The sequence below is a fragment of the Rhipicephalus microplus genome, unplaced genomic scaffold (assembly GCF_043290135.1).
Source record: "Rhipicephalus microplus isolate Deutch F79 unplaced genomic scaffold, USDA_Rmic scaffold_12, whole genome shotgun sequence".
Taxonomy (NCBI): domain Eukaryota; kingdom Metazoa; phylum Arthropoda; class Arachnida; order Ixodida; family Ixodidae; genus Rhipicephalus; species Rhipicephalus microplus.
Window position 1 is genome coordinate 23461981 of NW_027464585.1, and position 16760 is coordinate 23478740.

The 16760-nt window shown below is 43.9% G+C and overlaps 1 protein-coding gene across 3 annotated transcripts in view; it reads right to left on the bottom strand.

Moving 5' to 3' along the window:
* KrT95D (phosphofurin acidic cluster sorting protein KrT95D) overlaps window positions 1–16760 on the bottom strand; it is a 296804-nt gene that overhangs the window by 235174 nt on the left and 44870 nt on the right. For 2 of the 3 annotated variants that reach the window (XM_075882410.1, XM_037418020.2), the window contains exon 3: window positions 9535–9624. The exons of the other annotated variant lie outside the window; for it this stretch is intronic. In XM_075882410.1, the coding sequence (XP_075738525.1) occupies window positions 9535–9624 (90 nt within the window). The remainder of the gene's footprint in view (window positions 1–9534; window positions 9625–16760) is intronic. 3 annotated transcript variants of the gene reach the window in all.

The following is a 16760-nucleotide window of genomic DNA, read 5'->3' on the forward strand; positions in this document are numbered from 1 at the left end:
GTACACAATTGCACTTTGCTTATTGCTCTATGTATACTTCTGTAACTGATTCATCTTGATGTGTGCCGCCCTGCCGTAGTGGTCTAGTGGCTAAGGTACTCAGCTGCTGACCCGCAGGTCGCGGGACCGAATGCCGACTGCAGCGGCTGCATTTCCGATGGAGGCAAAAACGCTGTAGGCCTGTGTGCTCAGATTTGGGCGCACGTTAAAGAACCCCAGGTGGTCAAAATTTCTGGAGCCCTCCACCACAACATCTCTCATAATCATAGGGTGGTTTTGGGACGTTAAATCCTACGTAACAATCAATCGATCATCTTGATGTGCCAGTATACAGACAGGTCCACTGTTAAAGGGAACGCTTCCGAGTGCACCATGTCTGGATTTCGCTCTCTGACAAAAGCATAGTGGGTTAGATTTCCCCATGACTACTTGTAGTTTACTGTTCTGTCTCCTTTTGAAAGATTAGTATCATCCAAGAACTGTGTTCTTGCGTCTACTTGCAATCATGGGGGCTGCAGTAGGACAGGTGCTCATTAGTGTGTTCTTTATAATAGTAAATGGTACTGTACATGCACATACAAAATGCCCATGAATTAAAACTCAGTAGTGTATTAATTATTATTCACATCAGCACTATTTACGAACTACTTAGCAAACTAGCAAGTTCCACTAATCAGCATTTTACTACCGTCACTTAATAGGAAGTTAGTGCTTCTTGTGACAAGAAAACAGGTAGTGTTTACTTGGGTGAATAAGCAGGCATTCTTTATACGAGTACATGCTTAAACAAATGATGTTTTAATATTGCTTAAGCTTAAATGCGTTAATGCTAAAATGACAACTTAGCGAATCGTCACGCCAAGATTTCGATAGACCCCGTCTTGGTTACGCGAGATCGCCAGCTTTGGCTGGCTACCCAAACCAATGCTTTCAAAAGTATATTCTATCTCTCTGTAAAGTTGATTTTGTAGAGGAGTTCATCGCACACACAGTTGACCGTGTACGAATGTGTGCTCCGCTAGCTTACAATCTTTGCGATCGAATTTCAGGCAATGGTACCCATTTGTGTACGCAGGGGAAGACAGTATTGCAAAAAAAAAGGGGGGGGGGGGGTGAATAATATGTAGCGAGACTGCTTGCAAGCTGGTATACAAAGGCTTGCAGTAAACGCAAGAATCGTATCGGCGCCAATACACATCACAACTTAGGGAAGCACTTTTTTCAATATACGAGCGAGCCGCCAACAACAGCAGAAGCAAAAACGAAGTGAAAGATGGGAAAAAAGCAGGCGGCTCAGGCACCACCGAGGGCGAAAAAAACGCCAGGCCTGCGCAGTACGTGCAACACAGTCACAGCAAAAGCTAGCAGAGCAGCATTTCAGTGCCTTTTCTAAACACTCTTTGGGATGCTACACACACACTGCTGGGTACCCACTACACCATAAATATTCATAAATTCTGTGTAGTAGGCCTGCATTCACTATGCTACCCTTCATACTTCTTTGGAGAAGCATGGCATCCACTACACACTTGTTACAAATTTTGTGCAACATTTTATGCAGTGGCTGACGGTGAATAATTATGCCCACAGTTAATAGGTAATCAAGAACAAATTTTCTAATGAGTTGGAGCATTGGATGACCCAGTCGTTGAGCAATTCCCATTGTGTAATGCCTGACTGATCTTTTGATGTTCTAAAATGCTTTAACACTCACAAGAACACAATTCCTGTGCTGACATCAAGCCTGCCTAGGGCCAAAAAAACAAGTTCCAAACAGTGGCGTGGCTCACTGATAAAATACTGGGCTGGCATGCAGCAGACCCAAGTTCGAACCCCACTGTACCATTGCTTTAAATCTTAACAAACTTTGGTGAGACTTTGAGTCAGCCAGACTTTTAGCTCTCTTGGCCGTTTTGATAGTGGTATTGATACCAAAATTGGTATGATATAACATGACTGCATAAAAAGCATAAGTCACTAGTCATAACATGAAAATCATGACATGTATGCCATGAATGTCATGATTTAAATTTCTTGATCTTGCTGCTCTTGTGGTGGTTTCGTTCACATGACACATTGCAAAACTGGTATGCTATGACATGGCTGCATCGCGAACATAAGTGACAGACCCTAACGTGGATATCATGACACGCATGTCATGAAAGTCGTGACTAAACGCCATGCTCATGGTGTGCTTGTGGTCCTTTCGCTAGCTTCACATGCACCAAATTCGGTATTACGGGACGTAATTGAATGATGAACGTATACGACTAGTGCAAACATAATAATCATGAGATGCGTGTCATGTAGAAACATGACTACATGCCGCATTCATGATGCACTCACGACTTTCACGTATACCAAACTTCGTATTACATGACGCAAACGGATGAAGAAGGTAAGTGACACATCTAAACATTATAACCATGACATGAGTATCATGTAAAACATGACTACATACTACGCTCATAGATCACTCGTGGCCGTTTCACTAGCTCCACGTATGCCAAATTTGGTATCATGTGACGTGAATAGATGACGAAGGTAAATGACACGTTCAAACATGATAATCTTGACATGTGAGTCATCACAAACGTGACTACATGCTACACTCCTAGCGTGCTCGAGGCCGTTTTGCTAGCTCCACATATGCGAAATTTGGTATCACGTGACCTGAATAGACAACAAAGGTAAATGAACCATCGAAGCATAATATTCTTGACATGCGAGTCATGTATAACATGACTATAGGCTATGCTCATAGCACCCCCGCAGCTGTTTCACTAGCTCCACATATAACAAATCTGGTATCACGTTATGTGAATAGACGACGAAAGGAAATGACACGTCCAAACATGATAATCATGATTGTTTGAAATAAAAGCGCACTACGTAGACACGGACAAGCACTTACTACCAACGGAAAGTTTTTTCGGAAAGCTGTGAAATGTACACTGACAGATGAAACAGTGTCGTGGTATATACGATAAGACCAAATCGCTAACCAAAATAACAAGACCGATAATATACTATGTATGTCAGCCCCACCTTACCGCTGTCTACTGTGCCTTGGAGTGATTACTTAACTCCTATGGCATCTGTGACTGTCCAAAAATGCTAGTTCCTTATCAGACAGAGCTAGTGATGGTTTGCTGATGCAAGTCAATAGTTCACGCGCTATGTATGCAGCTTCAATTATAATCCTTGAGCACTCATTTTTGTGTTTAAGTGCAACTGTGTTGTCGAACTAAACTTCACAGCCACATCTAGTGACATGCTGGGCCAGAAAACCATCATTGCCCTGCAAAAATTGCACGCATGCTCACGCAATCTGTCGTTATGGCATCTTCCAGTTTGCCCAATATCACAGCACGAAAGTATGACCATGTAAACAACGTTGCTAATCCAATTACCAATAAGGTTTCCGTGCGTTTTTTTTTTTTTTGCACGGCTGTTTCTTGTGGCTAGCGGCGCATGTCAGCCAAACTAGCTGAGAAAGCTTGTGTGGTGCAGAGGAAACTACACGCACTCCCATGCGTTGCTCTACTTTTTCAGGCGGTTGGTGACCTGATGCATGTAAGGGACAACAGCTATTTTTTCTTCTAATTTTTCGTAGCTGCTGTTATCTCGTCCTACTGCACCATTTCTTTGGCCATCTCTAGCTTTCTGTTTTCTACGGATACTTTCAGCCCCGCATTATATACAAAGACTGGCTCAGGATACCCAGCTGACTTAAGCCTAGCAACCCAATTGTGGAAGCTGGCTTCCATTGAATGAACACAAGAACGTTCAATTGCATTAGTGAAACACACACTCACTATGCCTTTTTTGGCAAGTTTGCTATGAGCCGACGTGTACGGCAGCAGCGGTTTTGCCGCGAGTGGCTCATATGCCCAGCAGGTGTGTTCAGCCCTAAATGTAAGCCTAAAGTGAAAAAACCTGATGGACGAGTTTTCCGGCATTTTATGGGTCAATATAAGCGAATCAAGGCATTTCATAAAGAGCGACGACACATTAGTGGCCTGAGACACAAAACCTTGCGGATCACACTTCACTATTACTAAAAGCGCATCGACAAACTTTAACACTTTCTTCATTGCAGTGCTGATTAATTCTTGATTAACAACCCTGTTCAACTTCACCAACAACAAATTGTTCAAAAGTGGGCCCAGACACGACCCAATCGACACGCCCTTTTCCTGAAGATACACATTGTCATTCCACTCTACATATTATGAGCTGATATACATGCCCAATAAGTCTAGAAAACTGTGCGCACTCATTCCTGTACTTTTCTAAAATGACAGTCCATTGAACTGGTCAATGCATTCTTTAATACAAGTGAGCAACACGTTATGAGGTAAAGAATAGTAAAGATCTTTTACATCTACTGAAAATGCCATGAGACCTGTTTGACACTCTTGTCGGAAAAATTCGATAACTTAGTCCGACTTCTTAATTAAAAATGGGTCATTATAGGTGAAAAGTTTCAGCTTATCTTGCAAAAACACTCCTACATTCTTTTTTCAAGAAGCACACTCAGATACTATAACTCTAAAAGGTACATCAGGTTTACACGTTTTAGCTGAAAAAAATAAATCCAGTGAAAGTTTATCGCATTTATCCACTTTCTTTACTAAACCTAGCAAGTTAAGTTCTCGGCATAGGCGCTTTGCTCTTGCTTTCACTTTTTGCAAATTGATACCGGTAAACTTATCAAACACAGAACGGCGCTTTTTCAAAAAACTGGCTTTTGCTAAGCAATGCGAAACCTCCCTCTTTATCTGAAGGCACCACACACAGATCATTGTTGGTTGGAAAGTTCTGCTGTTGATTAGAAATTTCACTGCGGACCCAGTCACTTGGGACGGATCCCCGGTGGATGAGTCTGCTGATTTGCACGCCTGTGTGGACAAGGTGGATAGTACTTGCTGCCTTTATTTCAAGCACAGCAAGTTCTTCCATTCCATTGGAGGGCCAGGCAGCATCCACAGGCTGATAACAGGGAGCCATGTCAGCTGACCATTTTGTACAAAAGCAAGTGCACCCCGCTGATTACACAGGCCACGGCATCGCTTCACACAGATTGTCGAACTCACGTTTGATGCATCTGCAAGCCAATCTGTACGATGTTTCCAGCTATTGTGATAATGATGTATGTCTCATTGTAGCGTCGTGGCCACCTGGCACTTCTAAGCATTTTTGTTTGTTTGTGACATATCTGTGGGATCTTTTGTTTGTGACAACGTAGAGCTGAACCCCAGAGCCATGACTAAATCCCAAGAAGAGAAACTTGAGCTCGTTGTTTGCACTGTTTCAAGACCTGAGGCCAACTGTGCCAATATTGTAGAGAGCGTTATTAAGCAATGCAGCTTCACGAGACCTTGAAAAAGGACCTCGAGGCAGTTTCTCGGCACTTGTCTGAGTTGGAAGCCAAAGTGAGAACTCGTATAGATTGTACCTCCTAGCTTAACTACAGCGATAACCTTAATAAGATTATGACACACATGATGAAGTCAAAGTATCGAAAGACGTTACGGTTGACGCATCCACTACACATTCGAATAACATCTCAATAATTCAAGACAAAGTGAACGACTTGGAGAATCGCTCACGTAGATGCAACCTATTGTTTTTTAGAATTTCTGATACTGATAAAAATGAAAAAAAGGAAACATCCGAAAAAATTGTGTTGTATTTCTGCAGTAGCAAACTAGGCCTAACTGTTTCTTCGGTTGCCAGGGCTCATCGGTTAGGGCCCTTTTCCTCGGGCAAAACCCGACCTATAATCACTAAATTTTTAAACGACAAGGAAATCGAGACAGTCCTAGGTCATGGTTTCAAATTGAAAAACACTGCCTTTAGTATTTCACGTGACTTTTCTGAGGGCATGAGAGTGAAACATCGCAAGCTTTTACAATATTCCAAGGAGATAAGAAAACGTCTTGTATTCGCCAAGCTACTTAACAGTGACATGTACAAGTGGAACTCCAAAGCTGATCATGCAACATGTGTATCATGGTCCATTAGCAATTGACGCACACGCAGCTCAACTTCACTCTGCCGTTCCACTCAATCTGCATCAGCTAAGATCAAACATACATGCGATGGCAGTATCACCTTCTTATTTACAAATATCAGAAGTGTGCTCTCAAAATCTATTGCCTTATCATCCATCATAGATTCATGCTCAGTGCCCTTAGTATTACTTAGTGAGACATGGCTTGGCGACACCGTGTCAGACGCGCATATTTTGAACAGTTGGTCCTCGTTTACAATTTTCACTGTGATCCTAAGCAGAAAAAAAGTGGTGGCGTTCTTTTGGCAGTTAAAAAATAGTTTATATCATCAAATGTTCCAAGTGGCACTTTTTTAGAATGCTTATAGATGACTGTGAATTGTGGCTTTAACCATTTGTTGATTGGTGTATATTATCAACTACCTAACATGAGCGCCACTTTTTCTGAAGAATTCCAAAAAATTCTCTATGTTCTTGTTGATCGCTTTCCTATGTCCTCCTGACTTTCGGCGATTTTAACTTTCCTGGAATTAATTGGCCGATTTTATCTGCTTCTCGATCTCTAACAGAAGAGCACCACTTTCTTCAAACCTGTCTCAACTTTTCTTTAACGCAGCTCATTACTAGTCCGACACGTAAGGTGGTTTCACCTGCAAATATTCCTTGACCTTATTCTAACTAATAATCCCGAAATTTGTGTTGCTTTGTCCCAAGTGGATGGTTTGTCAGATCACGACATCATAATCGGCAAGCTTTCAGTTTTACCTATCAAATGTCACACTATGAACAAAATTATACGATGTTACCAGAAAGCTAACTTCGATATAATCAATTCTGAGTTATCAACTTTTTCTAATGTATTCTTAACCGCTTATTTATTAAAATTCGTAGAAAACTGGAAGTGGTTAAAGAGCCCACTTATCAATTTGATTTGTTTCAATTTGATTTGTCCCAATAATAAAAAAAAAACATCTGTATAGGAGCGCTGATAAAAACTGTCTATCGCATTCATGGAAACGCTACCAATTGTTTGAAAAAGCATACCAAGCTTTGTTAAAAACAACACAACGCTCTTTTTTTGGTAATGACTTTTCTCTCTTCTTGCAAATAACCAGGGACGTTTTTGGCGTGTTCTCAACCCACACAGCCATCCTGAAATCGCCCTTACTAATCCAAATGGAGACATTGCGTCCGACTATGAAGGTGCTCAATTACTTAATGATGCTTTCTCCTCCGCTTTTACACGTGACAACTTAAAGTCCAGCCCTCCCATAAGTAATTGTACTGCTGTATCTATGCTTGAACTAAGCATCAGCGAACAAGGAGTTTACTCATTATTAAATATACTTAAGCTCTCTTCCACAGTTGCTCATCAAGGGTTAAGAACAAGATACTGAAAAATATCTCACTAAGCCACTCATTCATTTTGTGTGCCCTTTTCTCCCAATCCTTATCAACTCGTATCATTCCTCAGGACTGGCGAGTGGCCAGAGTTATTCCCATTTTTAAGTCCGGTGGTCGCTCTGTAGTGCTACACTTTTGCCCAATCCCTTTAACTAATACAGTCTGCAAACTACTGGAACATATCATTCACACTCAAATCATCAACTGTCTTGAGGAACACACCATCATCTTTAAAAATCAGCACGGTTTCCGCAATGGATGTTATTGTGACACTCAGCTCGCCGGTTTTGTACATGACCTGCACTCCTAACTAGACTCAGGTTTTCAAGTTGATGCTGTCTTTCTCGATTATTCAAAAGCTTTTAATAGCGTTCCCCATCAGACCTATACTAAAACTAACCCAACAAATCATTCACCCCAATGTTATTTCGTGGATTAAAGAATTTATTTCGCACAGAAAACAGTACATAGTCGTCAATAACTCTCATTCTTAATATGTGAACGTAACATCAGCTGTCCCCCAGGGTAGTGTTTTAGGTCTCTTGCTTTTTCTAATCTACTATATTATTGATTTGCATAATTGCGTGTCCTCCCATATTAGACTATTCGCAGATGATTGTGTACAATACCGTAATATATCTAGTAATGCCGATCACGAGCTCCTTCAATCCGACCTTGTCAATAATACTACTTGGTGTACCTCATCGTTCGTGACCCTTAATGAATCCAAAACCAAGCTAATGTCATGTACCCTACACAAAACTAGCATACCAACATCTTTTGTCTTAAGTAATACCGAATTAGCTTTTAGAAGTAGTTATATATACGTTGGTGTTTACTTTCAATGAGATCTCGCGTGAAGTTATCATATTAACGTCACCCTTGCTTCAGTTAATCTTTCACTCAGTCTTATCAAACATTCGCTAAAAAATGCCCCTCCCTATATACGTAAGCTCGCCTACTTGACTTTTCTTAGACCTACAATCAAATACGCTTCAGCTATTTGGGACCCAGGTTCAAGCCTATCTTATTCAAAATATTGAATCCTTGCAAAACCATGCTGTGCGTTTTATTTTTTTCAGATTACTCACGTCATTCAAGCATCACTGCACTAAGCGATTGCGCTGAACTTCAACCATTATGCCATCATCACTAAGCAGCTCGCCTTTCACTTTTTCATAAAATATACCATCATACAATTTTTCTGACAATATTTTTCAGCACCCTGCAGTCATTTTTCCTCGCTGTGATCACCAGTACAAAATCAAACGAGCCATATGTCACACTCATCTTTTCGCTAATTCTTTAATACCAAGAACTGTCATTGAATAGAACCATTTACCATCTCACGCAGCTACCGAAAAAACACCACGAAATTTCAAGTTATTCTACACACTGAGCGAATTACCTAAATGTGGTGTCCTACGTGGTTTCTTTTTTTTATATAGTGTATCCCTTTTGTTATCTCTGTGTCCTTCCTTGCAGATTTCGTGTATTTCATGTACCCTGTTTGAGAAGGCATTTTGTAACTGCCTTCTGTGCTTGCACTTCTAGCCTTTCACCACTTGTGTCTAGTTACTTCACTTACTAATTTCAAAGTATGTTGTAGTTTGCATTTATTTCTTTGCCATTGTTGTTGTTTTCTTACCGAATGTATACCAGCCAATTGTCAGGACTGTACTTTTTACCATGACTTTCACTTCGTTACTTTGAGAATTTACTGTTATACATGTCCTCCTATGTAACACCCTCGTCAAGAGCCTTTAGGGGCATTATGCAATAAATAAATAAATAAAGATACATCGCATCTAAAAGCGCATCGCGCAATGGAGCAAGTAGAGGGTATCGGCAGCATCATGGAAAAGCTCTAATCGTGTTTGTTGCGACCAAAAATAGTTTTCCACCATAAACTCTCCCATGCCATGTAAAAAGGCGGACTAGTGAACTTTGACTCAGTTGGCGCAATTCGCAGTCATATATGCGCAGCAAGGCGCAGGAATATGGAATTGTAGCAAACTGGCACAAATGGCGCAGCTGGATCATCACTGCTTTGAATACCATGCATTTGTGCCTGCACCCTTGAGTGCAGTGAATACGCAAGTGGTGCTCACCTGAAGGGAGAAGGAAAGGTCAAGCTCCGTGTCGAGCAGTCCACTGTTGGGCACTTGAATGTCATTGGAGCGCAGGGTCCGCTTGGAGCTCTGCACCATTAAAGAGATGAGGTAAGCGAGCGAAGCTATTTCTGCCATCCTCAGATGCCAAGTGAGTCCATCATTATACCCAGCACCCCGAATCCTGATACAGGATACCATGGGCAAATTACACGTGGCTCCAAATGACAATAGTCACACTTAAAACAGGTTTTCAAGTCTTGCTACAGCTTCATTTTGGTCTTCAAGATTATGCCAGAGACTTCAGTGTTCATTTTTTATTGCGGAGCACTTTATAGACGCACCTCCTCGCAAATCCGACTCGGCGCCAGCCACTCCATTGCACAGACTGATGCAGGCAGCGTCTGCTAGTAAAAACGGCAGACACCAGCGTGCGAGCTTCACCAGGTAGCCGTGGCGAAACTCTATGACAGGCTTTGGGGGCACCTCGTGGTGTTCACGGACGCGTCCATTCGGAGAGCCTCCATTCAGCCACGGCTGCCTGCATCATATTATCAACTGGGACAACCGTACGGTGTCGACTTCCCTTTTACTGCAGCTGAATTGGCCAGTCTCCTTCACTTGGCAACTCACCACCTCACTGCCACGTAACTCACGCTACCCGTGGCGATTCTGTGCGACTCCCGACCAGCTCTAGAAGCACTGCTCCGACCAGACCAAGCAGGCATGAATGTGGCACTGCTGCATGCCAAACTGACTGACATCAAAGATAGCGGCATGCACCTGTCCCTCCACTGGCTTTTCTCGCACATTGCAATAGCAACGAGGAAGTTGATGCTGCTGCTCAGGCAGCACACCACTGCGACAGACCAGTCACCAAAGCAGTAGCCCAGTCAGATTACTCCAGGCAGTGACTGCGGATGCTCCTCCCAACAGCCCACGCTAGCTGACACGCAGGTGGCAACCAGCAAACCTCCACCATTCCTTTCGGAGACTGGCGTGGACAGATGCGAGCGATAATTGTTGGTTCCCCAGCGTACCGGCAGCACCTAGGCTGCGGCGCACATGTATTCCACGAGTCGTTCTTCATTGCTTACATGGTGAAAGTGTGGCGAAGGTAAAACGCTCCAGCATATTATTTGCTCCTGCCCTGACCTGGCCACAGGCCTATGCGTGCTGGTGAGCCGTTATCATTTGCTTGGTCTGCCTGCGGCAACGGTGGAAGACATCCTTTTTCCCGCGTGCTTGAAAACGCAAGCCCTTCAAAGCCTTGCCGAGTTCAGAGACTGCGGACCTCGCCACGTTATAGACGAATGCTTTCGCTTCATTCTACTGACCGTGCTGACAACACTCTCTTTTGTTATTGCCTTTCACTTTTTTTTCTCTTCTCTTCTTCCTATCAACTTGACTTTCCCCTGCCTCCCATCCCTAAAGCCGCTAAGCCGTGCCCTTGCGACAGGAGGCAGAAAATAGTGCCCCTTTTATCTCTTCCTGTTCCATTAACCTCTCCCTCTCTCAATGCCCCCCCTGTTCACTGGCCATCCTGCATATGTAGGCACTAATTCGCACATCATCGTCTCAGCACTCGTTCAAGGCAATGCTTATTCATTCAATATAAAGGAATAAAAGATATGAATTAATATTATGATATGAATTCCCACACCTTACCCCATCCCGCAACATTCACAGGATACCCCTGTCGTGTATTCAATACCCGAGCCCTACACCGAGAAAGTTCATGTTTATTTTTACCGCTCGTGCCTCCTTCTTCCTTCCCTTATATGTTCTTCCTCCATGATGCCGCTCATATACGCAATCATTGGCAACATATTCCCAACGGGCCAAGGCGATCACTAGGCAGTCTAGCTACTCTGGATCACTTGTCTCGCTGACTTGCCTTCAGAATATATGCTAACTGAACCAGTCGCTTTCCTTGCCTTTCCAGAAGCTAGTCACCCTAAAGCATGCGCGCAATATTGTTCTCTCCTGGGTGCACTGACCACCCCATTCAGCTATTGTAGCACTGAACGTGTGCTGCCGTCAACACAGGAACACACTTCGCAGCTCCCAACAGCGAGGCCTCCGGCATTTAGGCTGTAGCACAAATGAAAGTCTCGATGCATTTCCTGTCAAGCGGGTGATCCCGTCTGACCACTCTTCCCAATAAAGACCTCCCCTGAACTTCCTCTGGACGACTGGTTGGCTCTGGAAGACAAGCAACAACTGCATTACATCAGCCTTGAGCTTTGAACCTTTCAGCAGGGCATCATTCTGGTAGGGATGACCTAGCGTGTGCGTTGAGGCGTCAGACACAGCACGAAGCCTTGGTGTGACAGCATTTTCGTGAATGTCTACATGATAAGCCACCGAGTAGTCATCGTCTTGTGGCTGTGGTACTTCCAATCGCCTTGTCTGTTTTTTGCTAAACACTACTTCGATTACCTCGGCACGGTGCCCATACAGTTTAGAACGTTTCTTCAGCCAGTCCAATTGCACTTGTGGATAGCCTTCTCCCAATTTTCAATGATCGCTGCCTGAATGTCTACCCGAAACTTGTGGTAGTAGCAAAACCTTGTAGCAGCCATCAAACTTGATGATGCCCTGTTCAGATGCATTAAGTTCTGGTGGAGCCTTGATCTTTTTCTCAGCAGGTGCCTTGATCCCCATGACGTCGAGACACCACATTGCAGAAAGATCATAGTCAGGAATAAACTTCGTGCCACAGTGGAGGAATAGAACGCTCGTGGATGCTGAACTTCTCTTGCGTTCCATGGTGCCCTGAACGGTTCAGCTGAACTTCGTGTCCATGGCCTTAAAAATCAGCGGACAAGCGATCTACCCTTCCAGTTGCTACCTTCCAGTAGACGTCGGAACCAAGTAAGACACTTACTTCCTGTGGGTGCCAGGTGCCGGAATGAAAATTGCTTGCAGCATCATAGTTCTTGTCGCACAAAATAAGCTGCAAAACATCAGTACTGAGCTACAGGCTTGTAACTGTACACACTTCGGGTACCTCCAAGGCCTCCACGGTTATCACCATGTCCCTACATTGGCCTCGTAGAGTCAAAGCTAACAGCCCACTGCATGTTACTTCACGGGGCTTCGAGTGGCTGAACGTAACCAAAGAAACTTCTTCGATTCTGATAACCAGGCATCCGAGGTTCCTTAGAGACATTCGCTCAAATGAATGTGTGCTGGCTGCCGCTGTCAAGAAAAATGCACACGAAACGCCTTCGGGACCCGCACTCGATCCAAACTCGTCCTGTTTGAAGAACAGCGTTGATTCCGCTTGGGGCCGATGCCACTGAAGGCGTGTTAGTGACTCGCCAGGCGATGCGCGAGTCGTCCTGGTTCACTGTCGTCACGTTTGTACAGGTTGGGGCTGCTGGTGTGAAAAATTCACAGAGGATAGTGAGATGTCGTTGGTTGCACTTACTACAGGTGATGCTGCGTGCACGTCGATAGAAACAGGCCATGTGATTTTGCAAGCCACAACGGTAGCAGCGGCGAGCAGTGCACAACCGAGCCCATTTTTCTTCAGCCGAGAGTTGAACGTTGCAGTCCGCGATGGTGTGCTGACAACTGCTACATAAAGGGCACAACTCTTCCATAACTGTAACAGATTCGACAGAAAGTGCGGACGCCGTAGGTAAATGTCCCATCGGTGCTGACAGAGGTTCGACCTCTTCAGGCAGCGATCGCGCGAAACCAAAGGTCGTTTGACCTGGCCTGCTTTCCTCTCGAACCTCAATCTGAATGCGCAAAAAATTGAGCAGCCTGGCAAGCTATCTGTTCAGGTGTCGCGATGCCAGACATTTTCTGCGCGGCTTCCTGCACTTTCTGGCGGTAGAGAATCGCAAGATTCACCGGCAGACACTTCATCAAGACGCAGTTGAGGACCACGTTGTACTGGTTAGATGGGACGCCCAAACTGGTCAACATGAAGACTCGAACGTTGACCTTGTCGTAGAGCAGACAAAGCTTCTCCATGCCTGCCCACGACTTGACTGGCGCTAAGGCGAGCAGGTGGTGCACGTGCTCGTTGGCAAGTAAGTTGGGTCGACCAAATCGCTCTGCCAAGGTCTTGATCGCGATGTAATTGTCTTCGGTTAGTCGAATGCCCTCGATTGCTCCCTTTCCTCCACCGCTCAAATAGGACTGAAGGTACTTGAACTTCTATATCTGTAAAAGGCCTTCATTCAGGTGAATCGTGGCACTGAAATGGTCCCAGAAAGACTGCCAATCGCGAAGTGCTCCGGAAAACATCGGGTACTGTAGTTTTGGCAGGACCACGTGCAATGATGCGGCCTCTTTTTTGACTGGGAATCGCATCGGCTACTCGAGAAGAGTCACTGATGTGGTTCTGGCTGCGGAGCTGGGACCACCAGCGTCGGCATTCGGTGATGTAGCCACGGACCTCACAGCACTCATTACTGTCGCCTTATTTGCGGCCTCTCAAAAGAAGAAATGCGCTCGGGTCAAGGCATAAAAGACCCTCCGCTCGTATTCTTCCGCGACCTCGTGCTCTTCCTCGTAGTCGTTGTCCTCAGTCGCATCAAAGATTTCTTTAAGGTGACAAGTTCGGCGTTCTTGTGAGTGACGTAGGCAACATGGGAGTCGACCTGACTGGCATCAGGAACGGTGGCCTGCAGCTTGTCGGTCAGGAGCGTGATAGTTCGTGTGACACTGGCCCTGACGACACCACGGTTCTCGCACAGCCACTCCAACGATGCCATCGGAAGTAGAAGTCTTGGAAAGGCATGACCGGGTGGTTTTCGGCGCCAAAAAGATGTAGCGTATTCAGGATTGCTCGTGCCTTCTTCTTTCTTCTCTTCTAGTTTCTTCCTCCATGATGCCACTCGTATGCAATCATCGGCAACAACACCCACCCCTCTGCGATGAATTTACTCGAGTTCCCCTTGTGGGAAGAAGTGGGCGGCTTTGTTGTTCAGTACACTTTTAAAAATTTGAAATAGGTAGAGGGGACCACAGGATCTTGGTGCAATAATAAAATGTTCCTGTAAATATGACTCTCGGCACCATATCAACTTCTGTTATTCATTTCTTCTCATGGGTGCAGCAACGCCAGAGAATTTTGCATGTATACATGAAAATGAAATTTTTCCATGTCAGTGATCATACTGATTGTAGAGGTGTCTAGTAAGAGACAAAATGTGCCGTGTACTACGACAGCAGAAAGACGGCCCACAATTTAAGTATGCTTTTACATCAGACACTTGCACTACTGCAGCGAAAGTGCCTTCAGCGTTCAGTGTGGGATCGACAAAGGTCACACCGAATGATTTTCCTTTTTTAGAGGCGAAGCTCCTCTTAGTCTAACCTTGTCCTGCGACAGGCGTAACCGGCAGTATCATACGAACAGACAGACAAACATAGCCAAGCAGATAGACGCATGAACGGACACACAAACAAACGGACATACAGACAGACAGACGGATGAACAGATGGATATACAGACAGATGGACAGACTAACACTTCGCATCACTCATTATCATTCACTCCATGAATGTGCTGTGATTTTTTTTTACTTATCAATCAATGGCCGATTGGTGACGAGCGTGGTATGGCTACTTTATTGTGAACATAAGAATGCAATTATTTAGTTGGAAGAAACAAAGGCAGCAGATATGTTCCCGCACAGATAAGCAGAAAGTGAAAACTGACCAAATTTATGTAATGGAGTACATCGATTTAAGTGGCTTAAGAATACATTGAAAACACAGCAAGCCAACCAAATTTGAATATTGTTTAAAATAACAGAAAGTCTGAATAATCATGTTTTGAATTACCAAGAGTCTGCTGTATGTATATTTCTATCATGTTTAGCACTCATGTGGTTGTGACATAAGTCAATTGTCTTAATAGTTCATTGCTTTTCTGTGACTTTCTATATAGTTCTTACAATACCCACAGCACCTATCGACATTACAGTGGCGGGAGGACAATACTAGCATTAGTAGCCAAATGCACAAAAAAAAGCTAAACAGCAATACATACTGACTACGAAAATACATGTGCAAATACCTCACAGGGGATAATGAGGACAATTTACAATATAAATTCTACCAATAGGAAACAAATAATTCGGGGCAGATACCGGCGGCAATGCCATGAGGCAGTTTCTTCTCCCGAATTGTTTTAAGACTAAAGTACATAAAACGAAAGAGAAAGCGATGAAAAAAAAAAAGTCAACCTCGTTCATTATAAGATTCACATTGACAATGCTCTCTACTTTCGGGACGACACACAGACACAACGTGAAGAAAGCCATTCCAAAGAAAAAAATCACAGCATATCCACGGAGTGAATGATGACGAGTGGGGCGAAGCGTCCGTTTTCCATCCATCTGTGCGCCCGATCATTCGTGCATGTATCCATGTGTCCTACCGCACTCGAGAATGCAGACGGCGCACGGGTAACACCGGAGAGACGCGAGCCAAATGACCCCGCCACTCTCCTTCTTCCATGCCCCATCAAGGATCCGCGACGTATGGCGACTATCCAGGAAACAGAGAGGCACTCATTCTACGCAAACTCAGGCAAAGCGTGCGCAGCAGCCAATCGGAGAGGAGTGGCACTTGGGAGAGTGTAAGTAGAGTAACACCATCTAGGAAATGAGATGAGAAGTAGTCATTCATTTCTTTTGTCTTCTTTTCTTTCTTGTCTTTTGTCTCGGTTATGCGTGACCAGTGACAAGGTCAGACTAAGAGCAGCTTCGCCCCTAAAAGATAATTGAAATATGAACACAACAGACAGAATAGCAGTCATTGTATTAGAAGTTGCGACTTTTCTTGCTAAATGCTCAAAGTGTTGTCAACAAAAAATGCATGATACCTTGCTTGTATATTATCCTCATGTGTGCGTTATATGTGAAACTTGGTTGCATGATGGGGTGCGTGATGATGAAAGCATTTAGCCAAACCATCAGTTATTTAGAAAAGATATGTCTTCCCTAGGTGGCGGCATTGCAGTTATTGGAAATTATAGCGATGGTGTAAGTGCACTAGATCAGATCGATAAACATGAAAGTTTACTTTTCAGTGCCATTGTTAGAAGAATGCAATTCATATTAAGTTGTGTGTATCGAGCCCCAAATACTAATGATCAGTCCATGCAGAAGTTATATGATCACATTTTGAAGTTTAAAAAAAAAATTGATGATTACTGGCAATTTTAAATCTCCCACAAATAGAGTGGTATTGTT